Raw genomic sequence first — 20358 nt, forward strand, 5'->3', positions numbered from 1 at the left:
TCACGTTCCCTAATCAGTCATTTTATGTTTGTGTGTGTGTAGCCCATTCACTATCTCCATCTACCCCCCACCCCCTGAAGATGGCTGGACCATCATTGTAAATATATCATTGTAAATACACACCTGTACTTTGTATCCCCCCACCTCATTGTAGATTGTAAGCTCTCACGAGCAGGGTCGTCGTATTTTGTCTTAGGGTACTGTCACACAGTACCATTTTGATCGCTATGACGGTACGATTCGTGACGTTCTAGCGATATCGTTACGATATCGCAGTGTCTGACACGCAGCAGCGATCAGGGATCCTGCTGAGAATCGTACGTCGTAGCAGATCGTTTGGAACTTTCTTTCGTCGCTTGATCACCCGCTGACATCGCTGGATCGTTGTGTGTGACAGCGATCCAGCGATGTGTTCGCTTGTAACCAGGGTAAACATCGGGTAACTAAGCGCAGGGCCGCGCTTAGTAACCCGATGTTTACCCTGGTTACCAGCGTAAACGTAAAAAAAACAAACAGTACATACTCACATTCCGGTGTCTGTCCTCCGGCGTCTCAGCTTCTCTGCACTGTGAGCGCCGGCCAGCCGGAAAGCGAGCACAGCGGTGACGTCTGACGTCACCGCTCTGCTTTCCGGCTATGGCGCTTACACAGTGCAGAGCAGCAGAACGCCGGAGGACAGACACCGGAATGTGAGTATGTACTGTTTGTTTTTTGGTAACCAGGGTAAACATCGGGTTACTAAGCGCGGCCCTGCGCTTAGTAACCCGATGTTTACCCTGGTTACCCGGGGACTTCGGCATCGCTCCAGCGCCGTGATTGCAACGTGTGACCGCAGTCTACGACGCTGGAGCGATAATCATACGATCGCTGCGACGTCACGGATCGTGCCGTCGTAGCGATTAAAATGGTACTGTGTGACGGTACCCTTATTTTGCTTTATTACTGTATTGTTAACATTGTTACCTATGACTGTTGTGTTTGAAACTGTTAAACTGTAAAGCGCTGCTGAATATGTTGGCGCTATATAAATAAAGATTATTATTATTATTATTATTATTGTGTCCCTCTGCTAGAAAAGCCAGAATTGAGCTCTTCTTTTCCTCACTCAAGACTTTTCTTTTCAACTCCTTTAGCATGGTTAAAAGTCATTTTTCATTCCTATTACTTTTGGGATATTACTAGCACTTGTTTTGCCATCCAACTTGTCCTATTGCAAGTGGATTGTGAACACCACAGCAGGGTTTTTTATATTTTCCTTCATTAACTAAGATTTGGTTTAGGTGGTCACTAGTGTTGAGCATTCCGATACCGCAAGTATCGGGTATCGGCCGATATTTGCTGTATCAGAATTCCGATACCGAGTTCCGATATTTTTGTGATATCGGAAATCGGAATCGGAAGTTCCCAGTGTATGGTTCCCAGGGTCTGGAGGAGAGGAGACTCTCCTTCAGGCCCTGGGATCCATATTCATGTAAAAAATAAAGAATTTAAATAAAAAATATGGATATACTCACCCGTCCGGCGGCCCCTGGACCTTACCGATGTAACCGGCACCCTCCGTTCCTAAGAATGAGGAGTTTAGGACCTGCGATGACGTCGCGGCTTGTGATTGGTCGCGTGAACGGTCATATGAGCGGTCACGTGACCAATCACAAGCCGCGACGTCATTGAAGGTCCTAAACTCCTCATTCTTAGGAACGGAGGCTGCCGGTTACATCGGTAAGGTCCAGGGGCCGCCGGACGGATGAGTATATCCGTATTTTTTATTTTAATTCTTTATTTTTTACATGAATATGGATCCCAGGGCCTGAAGGAGAGTTTCCTCTCCTTCAGATCCTGGGAACCATCCAGGATACCTTCCGATACTTGTGTCCCATTGACTTGCATTGGTATCGGGTATCGGTATCGGCGATATCCGATATTTTTCGGATATCGGCCGATACCATCCGATACCGATACCTATGGGCTGCAGTCAGGACATGGAAGGAGTCCATACAGTCTAGGCTCAACTGAAGATGGATGGAGGAGGAGCTGCACAGCCGTCAAGGTAAGATGGCTGTGCACAGCTCTGGGAAAGCTCACGGGCCCCAGCCCCGACATGTGCACCATAGCGCGCACCACTTTGCTGCACGATGGGGCCCGATGAACAGTAGCACATACACTGTGTTCCAAATTATTATGCAAATTGGATTTAAGTGTGATAAAGATTTAATTGTTTTGGTCTCCGGTGTATAAGAAAGACATAGCTGAACTGGAGCGGGTGCAGAGAAGAGCGACCCAGGTTATTAGAGGACTGGGGGGTCTGCAATACCAAGATAGGTTATTACACTTGGGGCTATTTAGTTTGGAAAAACGAAGACTAAGGGGTGATCTTATTTTAATGTATAAATATATGAGGGGACAGTACAAAGACCTTTCTGATGATCTTTTTAATCATAGACCTGAGACAGGGACAAGGGGGCATCCTCTACGTCTGGAGGAAAGAAGGTTTAAGCATAATAACAGACGCGGATTCTTTACTGTAAGAGCAGTGAGACTATGGAACTCTCTGCCGTCTGATGTTGTAATGAGTGATTCATTAATTAAATTTAAGAGGGGACTGGATACCTTTCTGGAAAAGTATAATGTTACAGGGTATATACACTAGATTCCTTGATAAGGCGTTGATCCAGGGAACTAGTCTGATTGCCGTATGTGGAGTCGGGAAGGAATTTTTTTCCCCATGGTGGAGTTACTCTTTGCCACATGGGTTTTTTTTGCCTTCCTCTGGATCAACATGTTAGGGCATGTTAGGTTAGGCTATGGGTTGAACTAGATGGACTTACAGTCTTCCTTCAACCTTAATAACTATGTAACTATGTAACTATGTTTTTCAAATAAACTCGTGGATGGTATTGTGTCCCAGGGCTCAATGGATCACTGAAATCAATCTTAAACACATGGGATAATTAGTTTTCCAGGTGATTCTAATTAAAGGAAAACTACTTAAAAATGATGTTCCGCATTATTAAGCAGGTCACAGTTTTCAAGTAACATGGGAAAGAAAATAGTGCAATGCCTTGTTGAAGGGATGAAAACATTCGAAATTTCCCAAAAACTTAAGCGTGATCATCGTACTGTTAAGAGATTTGTGGCTGTATCTGAGCACAAATGTGTTTGTGCTGATAAAGGCATAATGAGGAAGATTTCTGCCAGGCAAGTTCATCGGATTAAGAGAGCAGCTGCTAAAAAGCCATTAAAAACCAGCAAACAGTTATTTGAAGTTGCTGGTGCCTCTGGAGACCCTCAAACCTCAAGGTGTAGGATCCTTCAAAGGCTTGCTGTGGTGCATAAACCTACTATTCGGCCACCCTTAAACAGTGTTCACAAGCAGAAATGGTTGCGTTGGGCCCACACATACATGAAGACTAATTTCCAAACATTCTTGTTTACTGATGAGTGTCGAGCAACCCTGGATGGTCCAGATGGATGGAGTAGTGGATGATTGGTGGATGGCCACCATGTCCCAACAAGGCTGCAACGTCAGCAAGGAGGTGGAGGAGTCATGTGTTTTGGGCCAGAATCATAGAGAAACAGCTGGTAGGGCCCTTTAAGGTTCCTGAAGGTGTGAAAATGACCTCTGCAAAGTATATAGAGTTTCTGACTGACAACTTTCCTCCATGGTATAAAAAGCAGAAATGTGCCTTCAGGAGCAAAATCATCTTCATGCATGACAATGCTCCATCTCATGCTGCAAAGAATACCTCTGAGTCATTGGCTGCTATGGGCATAAAAGGAGATAACTCATGGTGCGGCCACCATCTTCCCCTGACCTCAACCCTATAGAGAACCTTTGGAGAATCATTAAGCAAAAGATCTATGAGGGTAGGAGGCAGTTCACATCAAAACAGCAGCTCTGGGAGGCTATTCTGACTTCATGCAAAGAAATACAAGCAGAAACTCAATGGATGCAGGACTTGTGAAGGTGATATCAAAGAAGGTTCCTATGGTAACATGTAACTTGGCCTGTTAAGAGGTTTTTGAGTTAAATAGCTTTTTTGTTCAGTGAATGTGACCTCCTAATGCTGCAAATTCCACAAATGAGCATTTTCAGTTCTTTAAAACATATCAAATGTTTAGAAATTCTACTGTGCCTCATAATTTGGAACAGTGCATTTTTAGTTTTTATTCATTTTGGAGATTATACTGTTATCATTGGGAGGTTTCTTCAATAAAATTCAATGTATAATCTAACGGGTGATGACTTTTATTAGACTGACTGTCATTTGCACCAACCATTTAGGAAAATCAGAGAAAAATGTCATTTGCATAATAATTTGGAACATAGTGTAAGCGGGGCCCCGGACCTGTGGGCCCCTCTGTGTACTGCTGTTCACTGGGCCCCATACAGCAGTAAGGCCAGGATTCCCAGTAGGATGCAATATCACTCAACATGGGACATCGGTCTTGATGTTACAAGGCTGCAAATGCAATGATTTATAAGTAGCCTGCGGACAATGCTGGATTGATGTAAATCCCTAGCTGTAATCTTGCAAATATTCGCTTACTTTTAGTAACTCAATGGCTGCACTATAATAACACCTGCTAGTTCAGGCATCTATTCATGGGACAGCAACTTAATGCCTCAAAGCCGCAAACATGGTCAAAAGATTCAGCAGTCGTTCAGGCAAAACACAATAAAAGGGATGAAATGTGATCTCCATGAAATGATTTGGTGGCAGACGGGTGGTTTTTAGCATCTTAGGAAAGGCTGATGTCAGGGACGGACATACCGCCAGTTCAACCGGTGCAACCGCACCGGGGCCCAGAGCGGGAGGGGGCCCCCGACGGCGACGGACATACACGGCATTGTTGTGATACACTGTGTGGATCCTGTAATGAGCGGTACCCAGTGACCGCTGGTGAAGAAGCTGCCGTGCCCGGAGTCTGCGGAGACCATCTGTCCACATTCCGGGAGAAGGAGCCAGGGATGCCGGGAGCAGGTGAGTATCATATTTACCTGTCCACGATCCACCCGCCGGGCGCCGCTCAGTCTTCCGCGTCCTCTGCTGTGACTGTGCAGGTCAGAGGGCTCGATGACGTATAGTGTGCGCGCCGCCCTCTGCCTGAACAGTCAGTGCAGAGAGACCGGGACGGTGAGGATCAGCGGGCAGAGACGAGAGGTGAGTATGTAATTGGAGCGCCCCCACTGCCGCAGGGCCGAAGGGTACCCGGTACCGGGCCTCTCTGTCTCGGTTCTGGGATTGTCACGGTGGCTAGACCAGTCCGTGACCCTGCTGAGGGGCGTCCAGTGAAAGTGGAGAGTGATGATGGTGTGGTGCAGATCGCGATGAACAATGAGGACACCAGGTTGCAGTCTCTTTACCTCTTTACTGAAGGCTTCAGGATCCTCAATCCGAAGTACGGTTAACAGGGCTGGCTGAGACCCGCCGGTCCGATGGCACCTCCAGAGTTCCCTTTGCAGGTGGACATCTGTGCCTACCTTCCAGCGCTTGTGTGTTGTAGTCCTTCCCTGCTTAGCACCACGGGATAGTCCTCACAACTGTTGTGTCTGTTTCTGAAGTTCCCTCACAACTGATTCTGATGTTCTTCTCCGTCCCACCAGATGATATGGCTAGGACGCACCCGTATGACGGGTAGGCCTGGAGGTCTTCCGGGACCCCAGAGTCGCCCCTCTCCAACTGTTGCCCCCTATGTCTGCTTAGGTGATTTTGGGTGAGACAGCCCGCCTATAACTGTCCTGCCGTAGGTTTGAAGTAAGGCCTGGAGCTCAATACTTCCTCAGCGTTTCCGGCCACCGGCTACGCGCCTCAGTAGGATGTTGCCTCGGTCTTACAGCACGACTCCTACTGGTGTTTTCTCCTTGTTGCATTGATCTCGTTTCTCACTCTTCACAATAAACCTCGCTTCTTGTCCTTTCTTGGGGTACCACCGCAATGAAGTGCAGGCGTGGTCCCGTAACGTTCTTTCTGTTCGCTAGGCCTCTGTCAGGATCCCACCCCTGACAGGGACCCCCCTGAATCTTCCCCTGCAACACCCTCTGCCACAGGATGTTGCCTGGTTCCAACCCAGTCAGCTTTCTGTCTAACTTCCTATCTAACCCCGTTTTACCAGATTGTGAGGAGTGGCCTAATACATAGCACCCTTAGCTCCCCCTGGAGGCCAGACTGTGAAGTGTATTGGTGTCTGTGATACCTGGTCAGGTGAACTCCTTCAGTGCCATCAGACGTACCAACACCCCCCTTAGCGGCGGAGCATCAGTACTGCAACGACCAGGACTCTGGGGCGCTGCATCATTTTTTTTTTTTTATTGCAGCAGCAGCATTTATATGTGGCACAGCGTTATATGGAGCATCTATGTGGCCATAATGAATTGTATGGAGCATTATATGTGGCGGCACAGCTTTATATGGATCATCTATGGGGCAATATTCAATAATGAATTGTATGGAGCATTATATGTGGCACAGCTTAATATGGAGCAACTATGGGGCAATAATGAATTGTATAGAGCATTATATGTGGCACAGCTTTATATGGAGCAACTATGGGGCAATAATGAATTGTATGGAGCATTATATGTGGCACAGCTTTATATGGAGCATTTATGGGGCCATAATGAACAGTATGGAGCATTATATGGGGCTCCTGATTCAATATGGACATTCAAAAACACTTAACCTTCTGATGTCTCAATTAATTTTACTTTTATTGGTATCTATTTTTATTTTTGACATTTACCGGTAGCTGCTGTATTTTCCACCCTAGGCTTATACTCGAGTCAATAAGTTTTCCCAGTTTTTTGTTGCAAAATTAGGGGGGGTCAGCTTATACTCAGGTCGGCTTATACTCGAGTATATACGGTAGTTTAAGAAGGGGTTGTCTAGTAGAGGACAACCCTTTTAAGCACCTACATGCATCTGACATACCTGTTGATATGTTGTGGTGTTTATGCCCCTTTTTATTGTTTATAATACAATAATATATCTGTTAAATAGTCTGTAATGTTAACTGAACACATAGTGAACAACTGAACATACATTTATGTTCATTTTTTTTAGAATGGCATCTGGCCAAAAACCTAAAAGCGGAGCTCAAAAGCGCAGACTAAGAAAAGAAGAGTTAGCACAGACAGCTACATTACCCAAAATTATTTCTATGCTGTCAATTGAAAATGACCGTGCTAGAAAGATTAACTTAAATAAAATTATTGATGAATTTGCTGAAAAGAAGGCCAGGAGAATGAGTTTTAAGTAAACTGTTCACACCTCCACAGAGTTTTACTGTTTGAAATACATTTTCAGTGAACATTTCTAAATTCAAACATTTGAATGGCTGACTAAAGCCTAGTTATCTTGATTTGATTTAGTAAATTTAGTAAAATGGTTTTTAGTATTTAGCAATAAAGGGTACAGTTGTTTACTAATTATTATTAAATGGGTTGTCTAAAACCATTACATTTTTTTACTATAGGCCTGAGCTCTAACAGGCAGGTAGTTACTAACTAACTGCCTGTCCTGCCCAGTGCAGACCTATGCCAGCTCAGGGTAGTCACAGACCACTACTGCTGCTTCCTCTGACATCACATCAACAGAACAGCAGCTTCTCTTCTAGTCTGTTGAAGGGCTGTGACTGCCAGCTTTATGCTGATTGACAGCCATCTCCCCATTGCATCACTACAGGGAGCCGGCTATGAGCAGCATGAGGTCGGCAGTCATGCCCCATAAACAGAGCAGCCCAGAACATGAAAAGCTGCTCTATTGACATGAAGCAGCAGGACCTGTGGCAGGAGCAGTCCTTGACCGCTCTAGGCCAGCACAGAACAGAACTGCCTATCACTTCATAGGTTCATAGTTAAATAATAAAACAGTCCTGGACAACCCATTTACGTTTTGAAAAAAATCAAATCCTCCTCACTACAGTATTATTTCCTCCAGTTTATAAAGTAATAACAGTCTGTGCTGCTTGATAAGTCATAGGCCACAATAAGAAGCACATCCAGATTTGCCAGATATGACATGAATTGCATGACTGCTTTGTGTTATATTCAGTTGTTAAATATTGAACTCAAATTTATTATTTAGAGTTGATAGTTGTGTTCTAAACACATAATAAATATTACAACCTATATGTTTACATAACTTTGTTGCGGTATGGGGGGGGGGGCAGGAAGATTTCTTGCACAGGGGCCCTCTGCAGTCTGTGTCCGCCCCTGGCTGACGTCCTAGGAATCTCATTCATAACTAAGCTTACAGTGTGGTGTGCAAAATGTATTATTCAACGCCTGCTATGTGGGTGTAAGATGCCACATTAATGATGGAAGTCAGATGAGAATGGCTCATGGTGATAAAACCATGTGTTACATCTGTGGAATACAGAGGAGCATCTCTTAATACACGGCACATCGACCAATGAAGTGAATGGACTACAGCAGCAGAATTCCACACCAGGTCCTCTAAGATATGCGCAGTTACACATTGAAGGACAAAGAAAGACTAACAATCTGTCAATCTGTATGACTTATTACAGATTCACTGGGCACAGGTCTGTTGATGATTGAATGTTTATGTCAGCACAATCTGTCCGTAGGATCAACCCTCCTAAGCCGTCTATATGAACATGTAGGCCATAGAAAGTTGAATAAAATGATATCTCGATAGCTCGGGACGAGATCTGAATCTGAGCATGTGCCGCCCCCAGCGGCCATTTTCCCGGAGGCCACCGCATCGCAGCAATGGAGCTGCCGGTGCCTCCAGGCTGTGAGGAAATGCCGGCGGAGCCCCGACGCTGCACGAATATACGCCGCCGCCGCCGCCTCACAGCACAGAGCACCCACGCAGCACAAAGAGGATCCTCCGCCGCTCACCAGCACAGAAACCCCACGCTGCCACAATGAGGTAATAGGGGGATACTCCACTCACACTTTCCTGTGAGACACCCCCTCTCTTCGTCATAGGGACCACTCTCCCCCCACCCACCATATGCACATTGGTCTGCACCCGGCGTATAAGACGACGCTCGACCATTAAGAAGATTTTCAGGGGTTAAAAGGTCGTCTTATACGCCAGAAAATACGGTATATATATATATATATATATATATATATATATATATATATATATACTTATATTTCATACAGAGCTAGATAGCAGAAAAGCCGGTAATTCAATTGCCGGCTTTTGCCATCTCTTTACCAAACCCGACAGGATATGAGACATATGAGACATGGTTTACATACAATAAACCATTTCATATCCGTTATATTTTTACATAGTCCTCACTAATAATGTTAGTAGTGTGTGTGTGCAATTTTCTCCGTCAGAGTGGGATAGCCAGTGACTGAGGGCAGATATTAATAGCCTAGAGAGGGACCATGGTTATAGGACCCCCCCTGGCTAAACACATCTGCCCCCAGCCACCCCAGAAAAGGCACATCTGTATGCGCCTATTCTGGCACTTAGCCTCTCTCTTCCCACTCTCTTCCTATTGGCTAGCGGCTTTTCACTATTGTTGTGCAGGCCCGCACGGCTATAGAGTTTAACTGAACCTGCATCTCGGTCTCAGGTTCAGTTACTGCAGTGGCAGAAGCGCGCCGCTGAGGCCCGATGAACAGAAGAGACGGGACCCATTGTGGGCCCCTTCTGCTCATCGGGCCCCATTCTCCAGTCAAGGCAGTAATGCCCTGATGGTAGCTCTGCCTAAGCCTAATATTTATTGAACATGCCTCTCCTAGGTGACAACACTTCTATTCTTATTGTAAATTACACAATAAAAACTCCCTTGAGCAATCCAACTAGATAATAAGATATCATGACCTCACAAAATACAGTGAAGTAGAAGCAATTACAGGGTTTTTGGTAAACAATGACATATTGCTAGGACCCAATTCCTGGGACCCGCACCAATCCTTAGAACAAATGGGACACTGGTCCTTCATATCATTTACCTGCATATTATTGCGCCTATCATCTGTGCAGGGAATTACAACACATCTCCATGTGCTTAAATGGTGTCAAAGGGGAGTTGCATATAGTAAAATTCACTATAGTGCAATAATACCGTCATGTCCCTTTAAATTATCAGTGACTTCTGTCACCATGGCAATAAACAACCAGTAGGATTGTTAGATTTAAATTTGAAAAAGCACAAACGTCAGTTATTTTCAGTCTGTTCTATCTCAGTGGAGAGTGAGGACGGACACCTGCAGCCACTGCGACATTTCAGGTATAAACCTGTAATATAATATAAGTGACGGCTGATTTATCTCATCACATATTCATACAGAATAACCCGAGATGTTCTGTTACTAATTGTTCATATTTACCCCAACACTTCACATACAGACATGTACATGATGAGGAGCCGGCTGCTGATACTCCGCTGTCTCCACTTCTCACATCTTATTGGATGGGTCCAATATTTAACATCAGCTCCGTCCTCCATAGAGAACGGCGCCTGCAGAGCGGAGAACGGACCGAAGTCGTTTATTCCGAATATTCCTCCATTAAATAAAGTGCTCCATATACAGCACAGAATAATGGGCTGGGCAGATATTGGATGTATAACAGTCATATCCTGCACATTGCCCAATGTTGCCGTTGCCCCGGCAATGCCTCCTAAACACACAGACGGTGTTTCCCAAAGTTTCCAGTAACAGCACACCCTAGTCAATGGCATCTGCCCAAATGGCCAAAACCTATTCTGACTGTTCTGCTATTTTACAGGATTTTGATAGATTTCGACACGAGTGAAGACCACAGCGAGACCATGTGGACCGGACCTTCATCCTGCGCTGGATCAGGTGAGATTCCTCACACTGTTAAGGTACCTTCACACGAAACGACATCGCTAGCGATCCGTGACGTTGCAGCGTCCTGGCTAGCGATATCGTTTCGTTTGACACGCAGCAGCGATCAGGATCCTGCTGTGATGTCGCTGGTCGCTGAATAAAGTCCAGAACTTTATTTGGTCGTCCGATCGCTGTGTATCGTTGTGTTTGAAAGCAAAAGCAACGATACCCAGCGATGTTTTACACTGGTAACCAGGGTAAACATCGGGTTACTAAGCGCAGGGCCGCGCTTAGTAACCCGATGTTTACCCTGGTTACCAGCGTAAAAGTAAAAAAAACAAACAGCACATACTTACATGCGTCCCCCAGCGTCTGCTTCCTGACACTTACTGAGCGCCGGCCCTAAAGTGAAAGTGAAAGCACCGCTGTGCTGTTAGGGCCGGAGCTCAGTCAGTGTCAGGAAGCAGACGCTGGGGGACGCATGTAAGTATGTGCTGTTTGTTTTTTTTACTTTTACGCTGGTAACCAGGGTAAACATCGGGTTACTAAGCGCGGCCCTGCGCTTAGTAACCCGATGTTTACCCTGGTTACCTGGGGCCTTCGGCATCGTTGGTCGCTGGAGAGCGGTCTGTGTGACAGCTCTCCAGCGATCAAACAGCGACGCTGCAGCGATCAGCATCGTTGTCGCTATTGCTGCAGCGTCGCTTCGTGTGAAGGTACCTTTAGGCAAACATTCTCTGTCCTGTGGTCAGACGGCTCCCAACGGCTTCACCTTTCTTTATCTTTGGGAGGTGTCAGGTTTCCAGTAATTTGGGGGGTAACTATAGAACTGCAGATATATGCTGTAAAAAATACCAGAAAGCTAAACTGATTCCCAACAGAGGTTGACATCGCCGGTCTGAGTAGAACGTGAGCTCCATAGGTAGAGAGGGGAATCCTATCACTGGCCATGAAGGCTACAGAATGATTGCATCTTCCATGTACAAAACACATTTTTCTATCTTCTTCTTACTGACAATTCTGTTCCTAGAATTTAGCGGGATGGTTAGCAATATGGCGACCAGTAGTGCCGCTCTGTCACATCCTCTCTGTATGGGTATGGGTGATCCTAATATTTGGTTCTTTTCTCTTCAGTTGATATCACACCGGAGGAGGCATTCAGAAGACTGGCCTTCTGTATGAAGTTTCTGCCGTCACCCCTCTACAAGATGGAGGTTAGTGAGAAGACGAATACCGCTGTCTTTAATTTTACAAGGGTGTTTAAGGAATGTCTTATTACTGTACATGAGTAACTTAATCTGCTGTCTTCTTAGCGCCTCATGCCAACCAGCCCAGAAGCCCAGAAGAAATTTACAGCAAGGCATGAATATGAAGAACAGCCTGCACCATCCATGAAGACCCAGATCACAGAACAAGAAGCAAGAGCGATGCGGGCTAAAATACTGTGTATGGACCTGGATGAAGAGCAGAGAACCCCAAAAGAAGAAAGGAAGAAAAAAAAGGTCAAAATCACAATTAAGATCGGCGCCGGAAGAAAGACCACAACAGAGGCAAGAAGAAGCAGCAGGACAGAGGCCAGAAGAAGCAGCAGGACCACGCAGTGCCACATCCTCCAATATGTTAACCAGTATTTGAGAGGAAAGAAGAACATCATCTGGACAATCCTGCTAGGACCTCTCAGCCGATAACATCATATACGGCAAATACTGGGAGGTAAGTATAAAAAAAGAATAGTAATAAGAGCGGTAAAATATTAGAGCAGCAGTATATTAATAGTAGTAGGCAAAACTTTAACATTAGCTATTCACAGTAGTAACAAAAAGTAGTAAAAATAGTAAAAAAATAGTAGGAATAAAAATGTAAAAGTAATAATAGTAGTTATAACAGCAGGTTTGATCTAGCAGTAAGTAACATAGGGACCTTATTATTGATAGCGGCGTAGCATTCATAATAATTAATAACAATATAAACAATTAGTTACAGTAGTATAAATAAGATATAGAGAAGTAGTTGTCATAACAAGGTAGCCAGCTATACACATTTTAATAGAATTAGGCGGCTTGATCCAGGGTTCTAGGACTGATCGCCTTTTCCCGGGGTCAAGAAGGAATTTTTCCCTTCAGACACAGATTGGCTGAAAGTGTCTAAGGGTTTTTGCCTTCTTCTGGATCAAAAGCATATACATAGTATAGTAGTAATATTTATAGTAGAAAAGGTACAATAGTCTTTTTATAGTTATAACAAAAAAATGATTAAAGCTGCAATAGTAGAATATTTATAATAAGGAAGAAAAAGGACAAAAAGCAGTTATTAAATTAGTATTTTAATAATAAGCATATAGTAATGATTTAGTTTTAATATTAGAATAAACATTACTTAGAATAGAAACAATAATAATAAATAACAATAGATAATGTGGGAGGATAATAATACCGATAGTATTAGTAGTAGGGTTTGATCCAGGGTTCTAGGACTGATCGCCTTTTCCCGGGGTCAAGAAGGAATTTTTTCCCTGAGTCACAAATTGGCTGAGTGTGTCCAGGGTTTTTTGCCTTCTTCTGGATCAACAACTTTAGACATAGGAGCTTTATTTATACCGGTTAGTGTAGTGTTAGTGTAGGTCCCATCTGAAGAGGTCGCCTTGTCGTTGGCAGATGGGCTCGCACAATTTGATCAAAATGTGCGCTAAGAACCTCACATTTCTAGGAGCTGTGTAATAAATATGGCCGTTTACATATTTGCGCTGGCAGCATTTTGTTGCCTCTTTTCTTTCTTGCTTTCGCATTGCAACTACAGCAGCTGTTCCTGCACATTTATTTCAGTTTGTTTGTGTTAGTTTACTTTCTTTCTGGAGTAACACCTTTAGACATTATGATCTTACAACTAGTTAGTAATAATTTAAGTACGGATGTAGGTTAAAATTAATGATAATTTCAGATACTGAGAGAAATTATACTACAATTTGTGTTATTTATTTATTTTTTTTAAGAAAACCACATTCACATGTTTCCTTTATGCTTCCAAGTTTGATATCAAAGGCACCATATAAACATTTATATTCATTTTCAGCTTTTGATTCTTAGCTAGGTCTGCCTGATCCCTACAGACAGGGCTGCAACTAGGAATTTTGGGGCCTCATACTGGCAAAATTTTCGGGCCACCTTGAGACTCCGCCCAGGCTCCACCCCAGCTCCGCCTCCACCATCCCATCGCCCACTCTTGGAAAAACTCAACTTCACCACGTCCTCATCAATCAGAAATTAACAGTTCCCATCAAACACCAGATCACATACATAGCCAGCAGCTTTTGTTCTGGCCAAAAGAATTTTTAAGCCGCCACCATGACATGGTAGACTCCTTTGGCTGGACCCTACTCTACTCTAACCTATTAAATATAAATATATTTCTATGTATTTTTCTTTAAGGGAATGAGTCACATACATTTTTTTTAAATGACCATTAATACAACATACAAGGGACAAATGCCGTCACACCATGACCAGACCACATATTACCACCACATAGTGACCAAATAATATCACATAGAAGGAACACATACCACCACACCATGGCCAGACCACATATTACCATCACATAGTGACTGAACACTAACATACTGATCATTACTAAAAAAAAAAAAAACACAATACCAAGTGGCATTATACACAGGGACTCTGTATTTACTGTCAGTGTACAGATAATGCAGTGATCACCAGTAACATTATACACAAAAGCTCTGTACATAGTATACAGTGTCAGTGTACATGTAATACAGTGATCACTGGTGACATTATACACAGGAGCTCTGTATATAGTGTCAGTATACAGGTAATACAGTGATCACTGGTGACATTATACACAGGAGCTCTGTATATAGTGTACAGGAAATACAGTGATCACCATTAACATTATACACAGGACCTCTGTATACAGTGTCTGTGTACAGATAATATAGTGATCACTGGTGACATTATACACATGAGCTCTGTACAGAGTATACAGTGTATAGTGTCAGTGTACAGTTAACACACTGACTCACAAGTGACGTCTCTAGCTGAAGTCCTTCATCTTTGCTTTTCTTTTTCATGCAGCGCAGACTGCCATCACTTCTTCCAGCCAGGACTCATCTCTGCATAAAATAACACAGTTATCTAGAGCACCGCTTCCAGAGCACATTCCCCTCTTTTTCCCTTTCTTCTACACTGCACATCTGAATACAGAGGTGAACCCACAATCAATATATAATTGGTTATTATGCAACCCATCATTACAAATATAAATTATAATCCACCACTGAGCCCCTTCTAGCTATACATAGCCACTTTCCCCACCTAATATTTAAATTAATTAGCACCTGTACGCTTTCCCCCAATTCAATACCAGTCACTGCATACTCAGCACCCCCCACTATGTACCTCCATCTCCCCCGACTCATTATATTTACATGCCCCTTCCACCCCAATTCATTGTTATGTCTTCTCTCTCCCACACTCTATTCATTATCAACAGCTCTACCTCCACATTCAATACATCATTTACTCCCCCACCCTCAAAATTCATCACTATTTGCTCTCTCCCAGTCATCATTTGCTCTCCCCACCTCACCTTCAAATCAATTGCTGTCCCTCTTCCCTCACTCTCAATTCATCATTTGCAGTCTCCCGTCCCCTCACTCACTTCATCATGTGCAGTCCCCCTACCCCCACTTCATCATGTGCAGTCCCCTTTACCCCCATGTCATCCTTTGCAGTTCCTTTTAACTCCCCACTTCATGTGCAGTCCTTTCACCCCCTCCCACATCATGTGCAGTCCCCCTTTAACCCCCTTCCCACATCATCATGTGCAGTCCTCTTTTAACCCCCCCACATCATCTTGTGCAATCCCCCTTTATCCCCCCACATCATCATGTGCAGTCCCTATTTAACCCCCCTCCCCACATCATCATGTGCAGTCCCCCTTTTTGCCCCCCTCCCCACATCATATGCAGTTCCCTTTAACCTTCCTCCCCACATCATCATGTGCAGTACCCCTTTGTCCCCCCCACATCATGTGCAGTCCCCCTTTATCCCCACACATCATCATGTGCAGTCCCCCTTTAATCTCCTCCCCCACATCATCTGCAGTCCCCCTTTATCCCCCCACATCATCATGTGCAGTCCCCTTTTTTACCCCATGTCATCCTTTGCAGTTCCTTTTAACCTCCCACTTCATGTGCAGTCCCCCTTTAACCCCCTCCCCACATCATGTGCAGTACCCCTTTAACCCTCCACATCATCATGTGCAGTCCTCCTTTACCCCCCCACATCATCATGTGCAGTCCCCCTTTAACCCCCTCCCAACATCATGTGCAGTCCCCCTTTAACCCCCCTCCCCACATCATCATTTGCAGTCCCCCCTTACCCCCACATCATCATGTGCAGTCCCCCTTTTACCCCTTCCCCACATAATGTGCAGTCCCCTTTTAAGCCCCCTCCCCACATCATGTGCAGTCCAATTTAACCCCCTCCCCACATCATCATGTGCAGTACCCCTTTATCCCCCCCACATCATGTGCAGTCCCCTTTAACCCACCTCCCCACATCATGTGCTATCCCCTTTAATCCCCAACATCAACATGTGCAGTACCCCTTTATCCCCCCACATCATCATGTGCAGTCCCTTTTTAAACCCCCTCCCCACATCATCATGTGCAGTCCCCCTTACTCCTTCCCCTGTCATGTGCAATTTCTCCTCCTCCCCGCTCACCCATTTAATTCATTTTGTACAGAAAACAAAAAAGTTTTGCATACTTACCTCACAGTTGCTCCACAGCAGCGCGGCTCTGCCTCCAGGGTAAATGCTAGATTGTATGGGCTCCCTCCAGGTAGGATGTCATTTTCGGGAGCGTGTGTCATACTGGGGGGGCGTGTTCTGACTTAGCAAAGCCATCTTCAGTAGTGAGCCTGCTAGACTGTATGGCAGGGATCCCCAACCTGTAGCTCGGGAGCCACATGTGGCTCACGGTCCCATGTATTGTGGCTGTCTGCCAGCTTGGTGCATTAGCTCCAGATCTAGCAAACAGGTATGAAGATCACATTTTAAAATTATGAATTTTGTGAGCAGCCCTGCACAGAAGAGCAGATGTGGATGCACATATACTGGTCTTTCGTTTAGATATAGTTTAAGTATGGTAAGCTGAGAACTGGATGATACTACCTGGGAGAGGAGGTGCTTGAAGCTATATGCAACCATGTTTTGGGAGTGATTGATGGGAGAATACTGAAGGGGTATTGTGATAACCCCTGGATCTTGGTATTATGCTTTGGGGTGATTTATGTGGAAAAGCTTTGATTATCATCATACCCATAATGGGGGCTTTGGTTGCCATTATTGTAAGGGAGTCGAGACTTGGATGTGGCTCGCGACCCTCTCCCAGAGCTGAATGTGGCTCTCAAGGTCAGAAAGGTTGGGGACCATTGCCTTTGGAAGGTATCGCTCAACACTAGTGGTCACCTAATCAGAAGCACATTAAGTAGAATGAGGTGTCCTCTGGTTGGAATTCAACTGACACTAGAATGGAATGGCTGTCAGACATGTAGAGAAACTGATTTTTATAAAACTGTGCAGTGGTCTCTTAGTTTTTGCTAGAGCTGTATATGTGTGTGTTTTGACGAATATTTCCTTTGAAAACGATGTGCAAATGACAGAGATTTGCTGTTATGTAAAAGCTCTTCTTAAAATCGCATTGCTATCGGATAGCAATCGTACTGCATTAGGATCTAAATCGGATGCGAGGTGTGAAAAATTGAATTGTACTCGCATGACACTCGTGCGACTCTCGGCAGGGAGACTCGGACCGATTTTTCATACGGTAAGTGTGACACCAGCTTTATGAAGAGGTACACGCTTTTTCATGAATCTAAAGAGTGACATGTACATCAAAGAGCCACACCAGAAATCTTACCTAGTCCCTGACTGGAGTAAGCTTTGTGGTGTAAGAAACATCAGCATTCGTCATGAAATAGAGAAGCTGTGGCATCACGCCCCTGCTGCACCTCCATCACTGGTGTGAAAATGGCAAATTCACAATGTTTTTGCTCAACTCTGTTTTTTGCCATCCATTTTTGTTGAATTTTTAAATAACTGATCATCTGGTGGAAGATAAGCTGCTGTCAGAGATGTTTGGCAGCTGCTTCTCTCCCACTGTCCATTGAAATCAAAATGCATTGTACAAGCTGAGTGTGCATGTTTATGGGCGGATCACAGGAGATAGTTGTCGGCCATTGAATGTTTGCAAATGACGGCTTGGTCTGTCATGCATTACCGATCTCGCTTTTTCTTGGATATTCCATGAGTGTTGACAAGTATAATCTTTTGGCTTCTCCACACTTCTGTAAATTGATTTTATTTAGTAGACATATTTACTGAGAAAATGTGTACCTGATCTCTATGTTGGAATACGGAAAAAGTTTTCTTTGGGGAACATTTTCTTGCTTTCTCCTACCAGGATCCAATCCCATTTTTTGGCATCAAATATTGAGGTTCTTATGGAGCAATGATATGAAGTTATGAAAAGGCCCCGAGCCCCCTGTGGTTAAGCGGGATCAAGCCCAAAATTGCAGATTTTGAGTCAGTTTTATCTTATATTCTCTGTTACACCAAACATGCCTATTGTATTCTGATGCTACAAGATTTACATAAAAACATAACATAGCAGTAATTCTTTAAATTACACATTTAGACAGGAAAAGAATCTAATAGATAAAAGGTGTATATTTATTTTTAACAGAGGATTAGTTGTTTTGTTAGGGTGTTTTTTTAATATAATTTTTATTTGGTAATATGATATTATATACAACAAAATGTAATGTTATCTATAGCATAATATCATATATATAAAGCAAACTATGATTGTAATTTTTTCTATTTCTTGACTATTTTCTTTGTAGTCAGAGATTTGCATATTTTAAGATGTCCCTTCAATGCATTAGACAGAAAATAAGAGATTCTTACATATGAAATAAGACATTATTCCCTGGGAAGCTAATCTGATCTGCAAGTGTTGATCTGTCAGTCTGCGTTGACATTGAGAGATATGTACAGACCAGCTTATCTCCCTTGGGAACAATTTGGTAGACTTTTGGAGTGCATTTTAATGAGAGAGTGAGAGAAGGAGGAATGGGAGAAAGTGTTCTGTTGGACTGTTCTATACAACCAGCTGGGAGTCTATGTAATATACAGACCAAAAATCATATGGCTAAATTGAGGGGACATTCATCATATCAAGTGCACCCGAAAGTGGTGTGATGGGTGACAAAAAGGGGACAACGACGGGCACCATTTCTAATCTTGTGTTGGTGTGCCTAAACATTTTATAAGGGTTATTTAAAAAAGATCATGGATTTACTGTACAAATGGCTTTCTAAGACTATGTACCGTATGTGATATCCTACAAGTTGCATCACGCTTGTCTTTCCTCCTTTACAAATACAGTTATGCTTGCCCTTCTAATAAGTAGATTGTTGCCATTTGCATGTATGACTTTTCTTTTGAACACCTTGAATTTTAAACATACAGTATATCATCAAAGGAGAAGGAACTAATACAAGGTTTTAATAAGGTAGGATGAGTGGTAAGGGTTTCTAAGACTTAGATATTGATGGCCTATCATTAAGAGAGACCAACAATTTTTTATTGGTGAAGATCTGGACCCATCCGATCAGAAGAATGAAGGTGCCACCAAGCTCTAGAGAATATTCCATCCACTAATTTTTTACAAAGCGCATTAAGCCTCGGTACCCGCCGTGGCTGTCCATAATGACGAGCTGTTCTGTATGTCTAAAGAATAAAGAGCATGAGCATCACAACCGCTTTATACTGGTGTTCATTGGGATTCCAGAGGTTAGACCTCCACAAACAAACATACAAAGCCTATTTTAATAGGTTGTCCAGAAGTTTTACATTGATGACCTATCCTGATATGTTATCAATATCTAATCGGTGGGGATACAACAGCCAGCACCACCGCTGATCAGCTGTTCATGTGCTCAGTTGCGGATCTGTCCCCCTATTCGAATCAATGAGGGGCAAGATGTCAATGGAGGTTTATAATTTTCAGTGGTAAGGCTTGCTTTTGATTTGTGAGCAGTGATAGCCAAAGATGGGCAACACAATAAACAGACCTTCATCTAGGAATATCAAACTGGTCTTACTACTGGGATTATGGTGTGGGGTGGCATAATGCAAGGCAGCCAGACTCTTTTAGTCTTCATTCCAGTTACACTAAGAGCTCGGCATTACATGGATTTTGTGGCCATTTCTCCAAATTGTCTCATGAGCTAATTGTCAACACAACAAGGCCAGGCTGCATGTTGCTTGTGCTACTATAAGCAGCCTGCATGGCCTAAACGTGTTACCATGACCTGCAACGTCTCCAGACATGTTTCTCTTTGAGCCCATCTGGAAACCATTGGTCGATAATTGCAAAGGGAGCTGCCAGCAGCGGATCTAGATGATTTGTGTGACCAAGTGCATTCAGCGTGGTGATCAGAAATAACATTCTTCGTAGGGTGCTAATACATGCATTGGCC

The 20358-nt window shown here is 43.8% G+C and overlaps 2 protein-coding genes across 2 annotated transcripts in view; one reads left to right on the top strand and one right to left on the bottom strand.

Annotated features, from left to right (window-relative positions):
- INKA2 (inka box actin regulator 2) overlaps positions 1-20358 on the bottom strand; it is a 68557-nt gene that overhangs the window by 19933 nt on the left and 28266 nt on the right. The window lies entirely within an intron of this gene.
- LOC143817274 (uncharacterized) lies at positions 10768-13392 on the top strand. The gene is made up of 3 exons (XM_077298534.1): positions 10768-10801; positions 11924-12003; positions 12103-13392. Exons 1-3 carry the CDS (start codon positions 10768-10770, stop codon positions 12475-12477), a joined length of 489 nt encoding a protein of 162 aa, XP_077154649.1. The 3' UTR covers positions 12478-13392.

Source organism: Ranitomeya variabilis, chromosome 3 (genome assembly GCF_051348905.1).
Source record: "Ranitomeya variabilis isolate aRanVar5 chromosome 3, aRanVar5.hap1, whole genome shotgun sequence".
Taxonomy (NCBI): domain Eukaryota; kingdom Metazoa; phylum Chordata; class Amphibia; order Anura; family Dendrobatidae; genus Ranitomeya; species Ranitomeya variabilis.

Bases quoted from the DNA above. Each gene is read 5' to 3' on its own strand.
- LOC143817274 (XM_077298534.1), top strand. From the start codon at position 10,768: ATGTGGACCGGACCTTCATCCTGCGCTGGATCAG. The intron at 10,802-11,923 runs GTGAGATTCCTC...TTTTCTCTTCAG, and splicing joins TTCATCCTGCGCTGGATCAG to TTGATATCACACCGGAGGAG. The intron at 12,004-12,102 runs GTTAGTGAGAAG...CTGTCTTCTTAG, and splicing joins CACCCCTCTACAAGATGGAG to CGCCTCATGCCAACCAGCCC.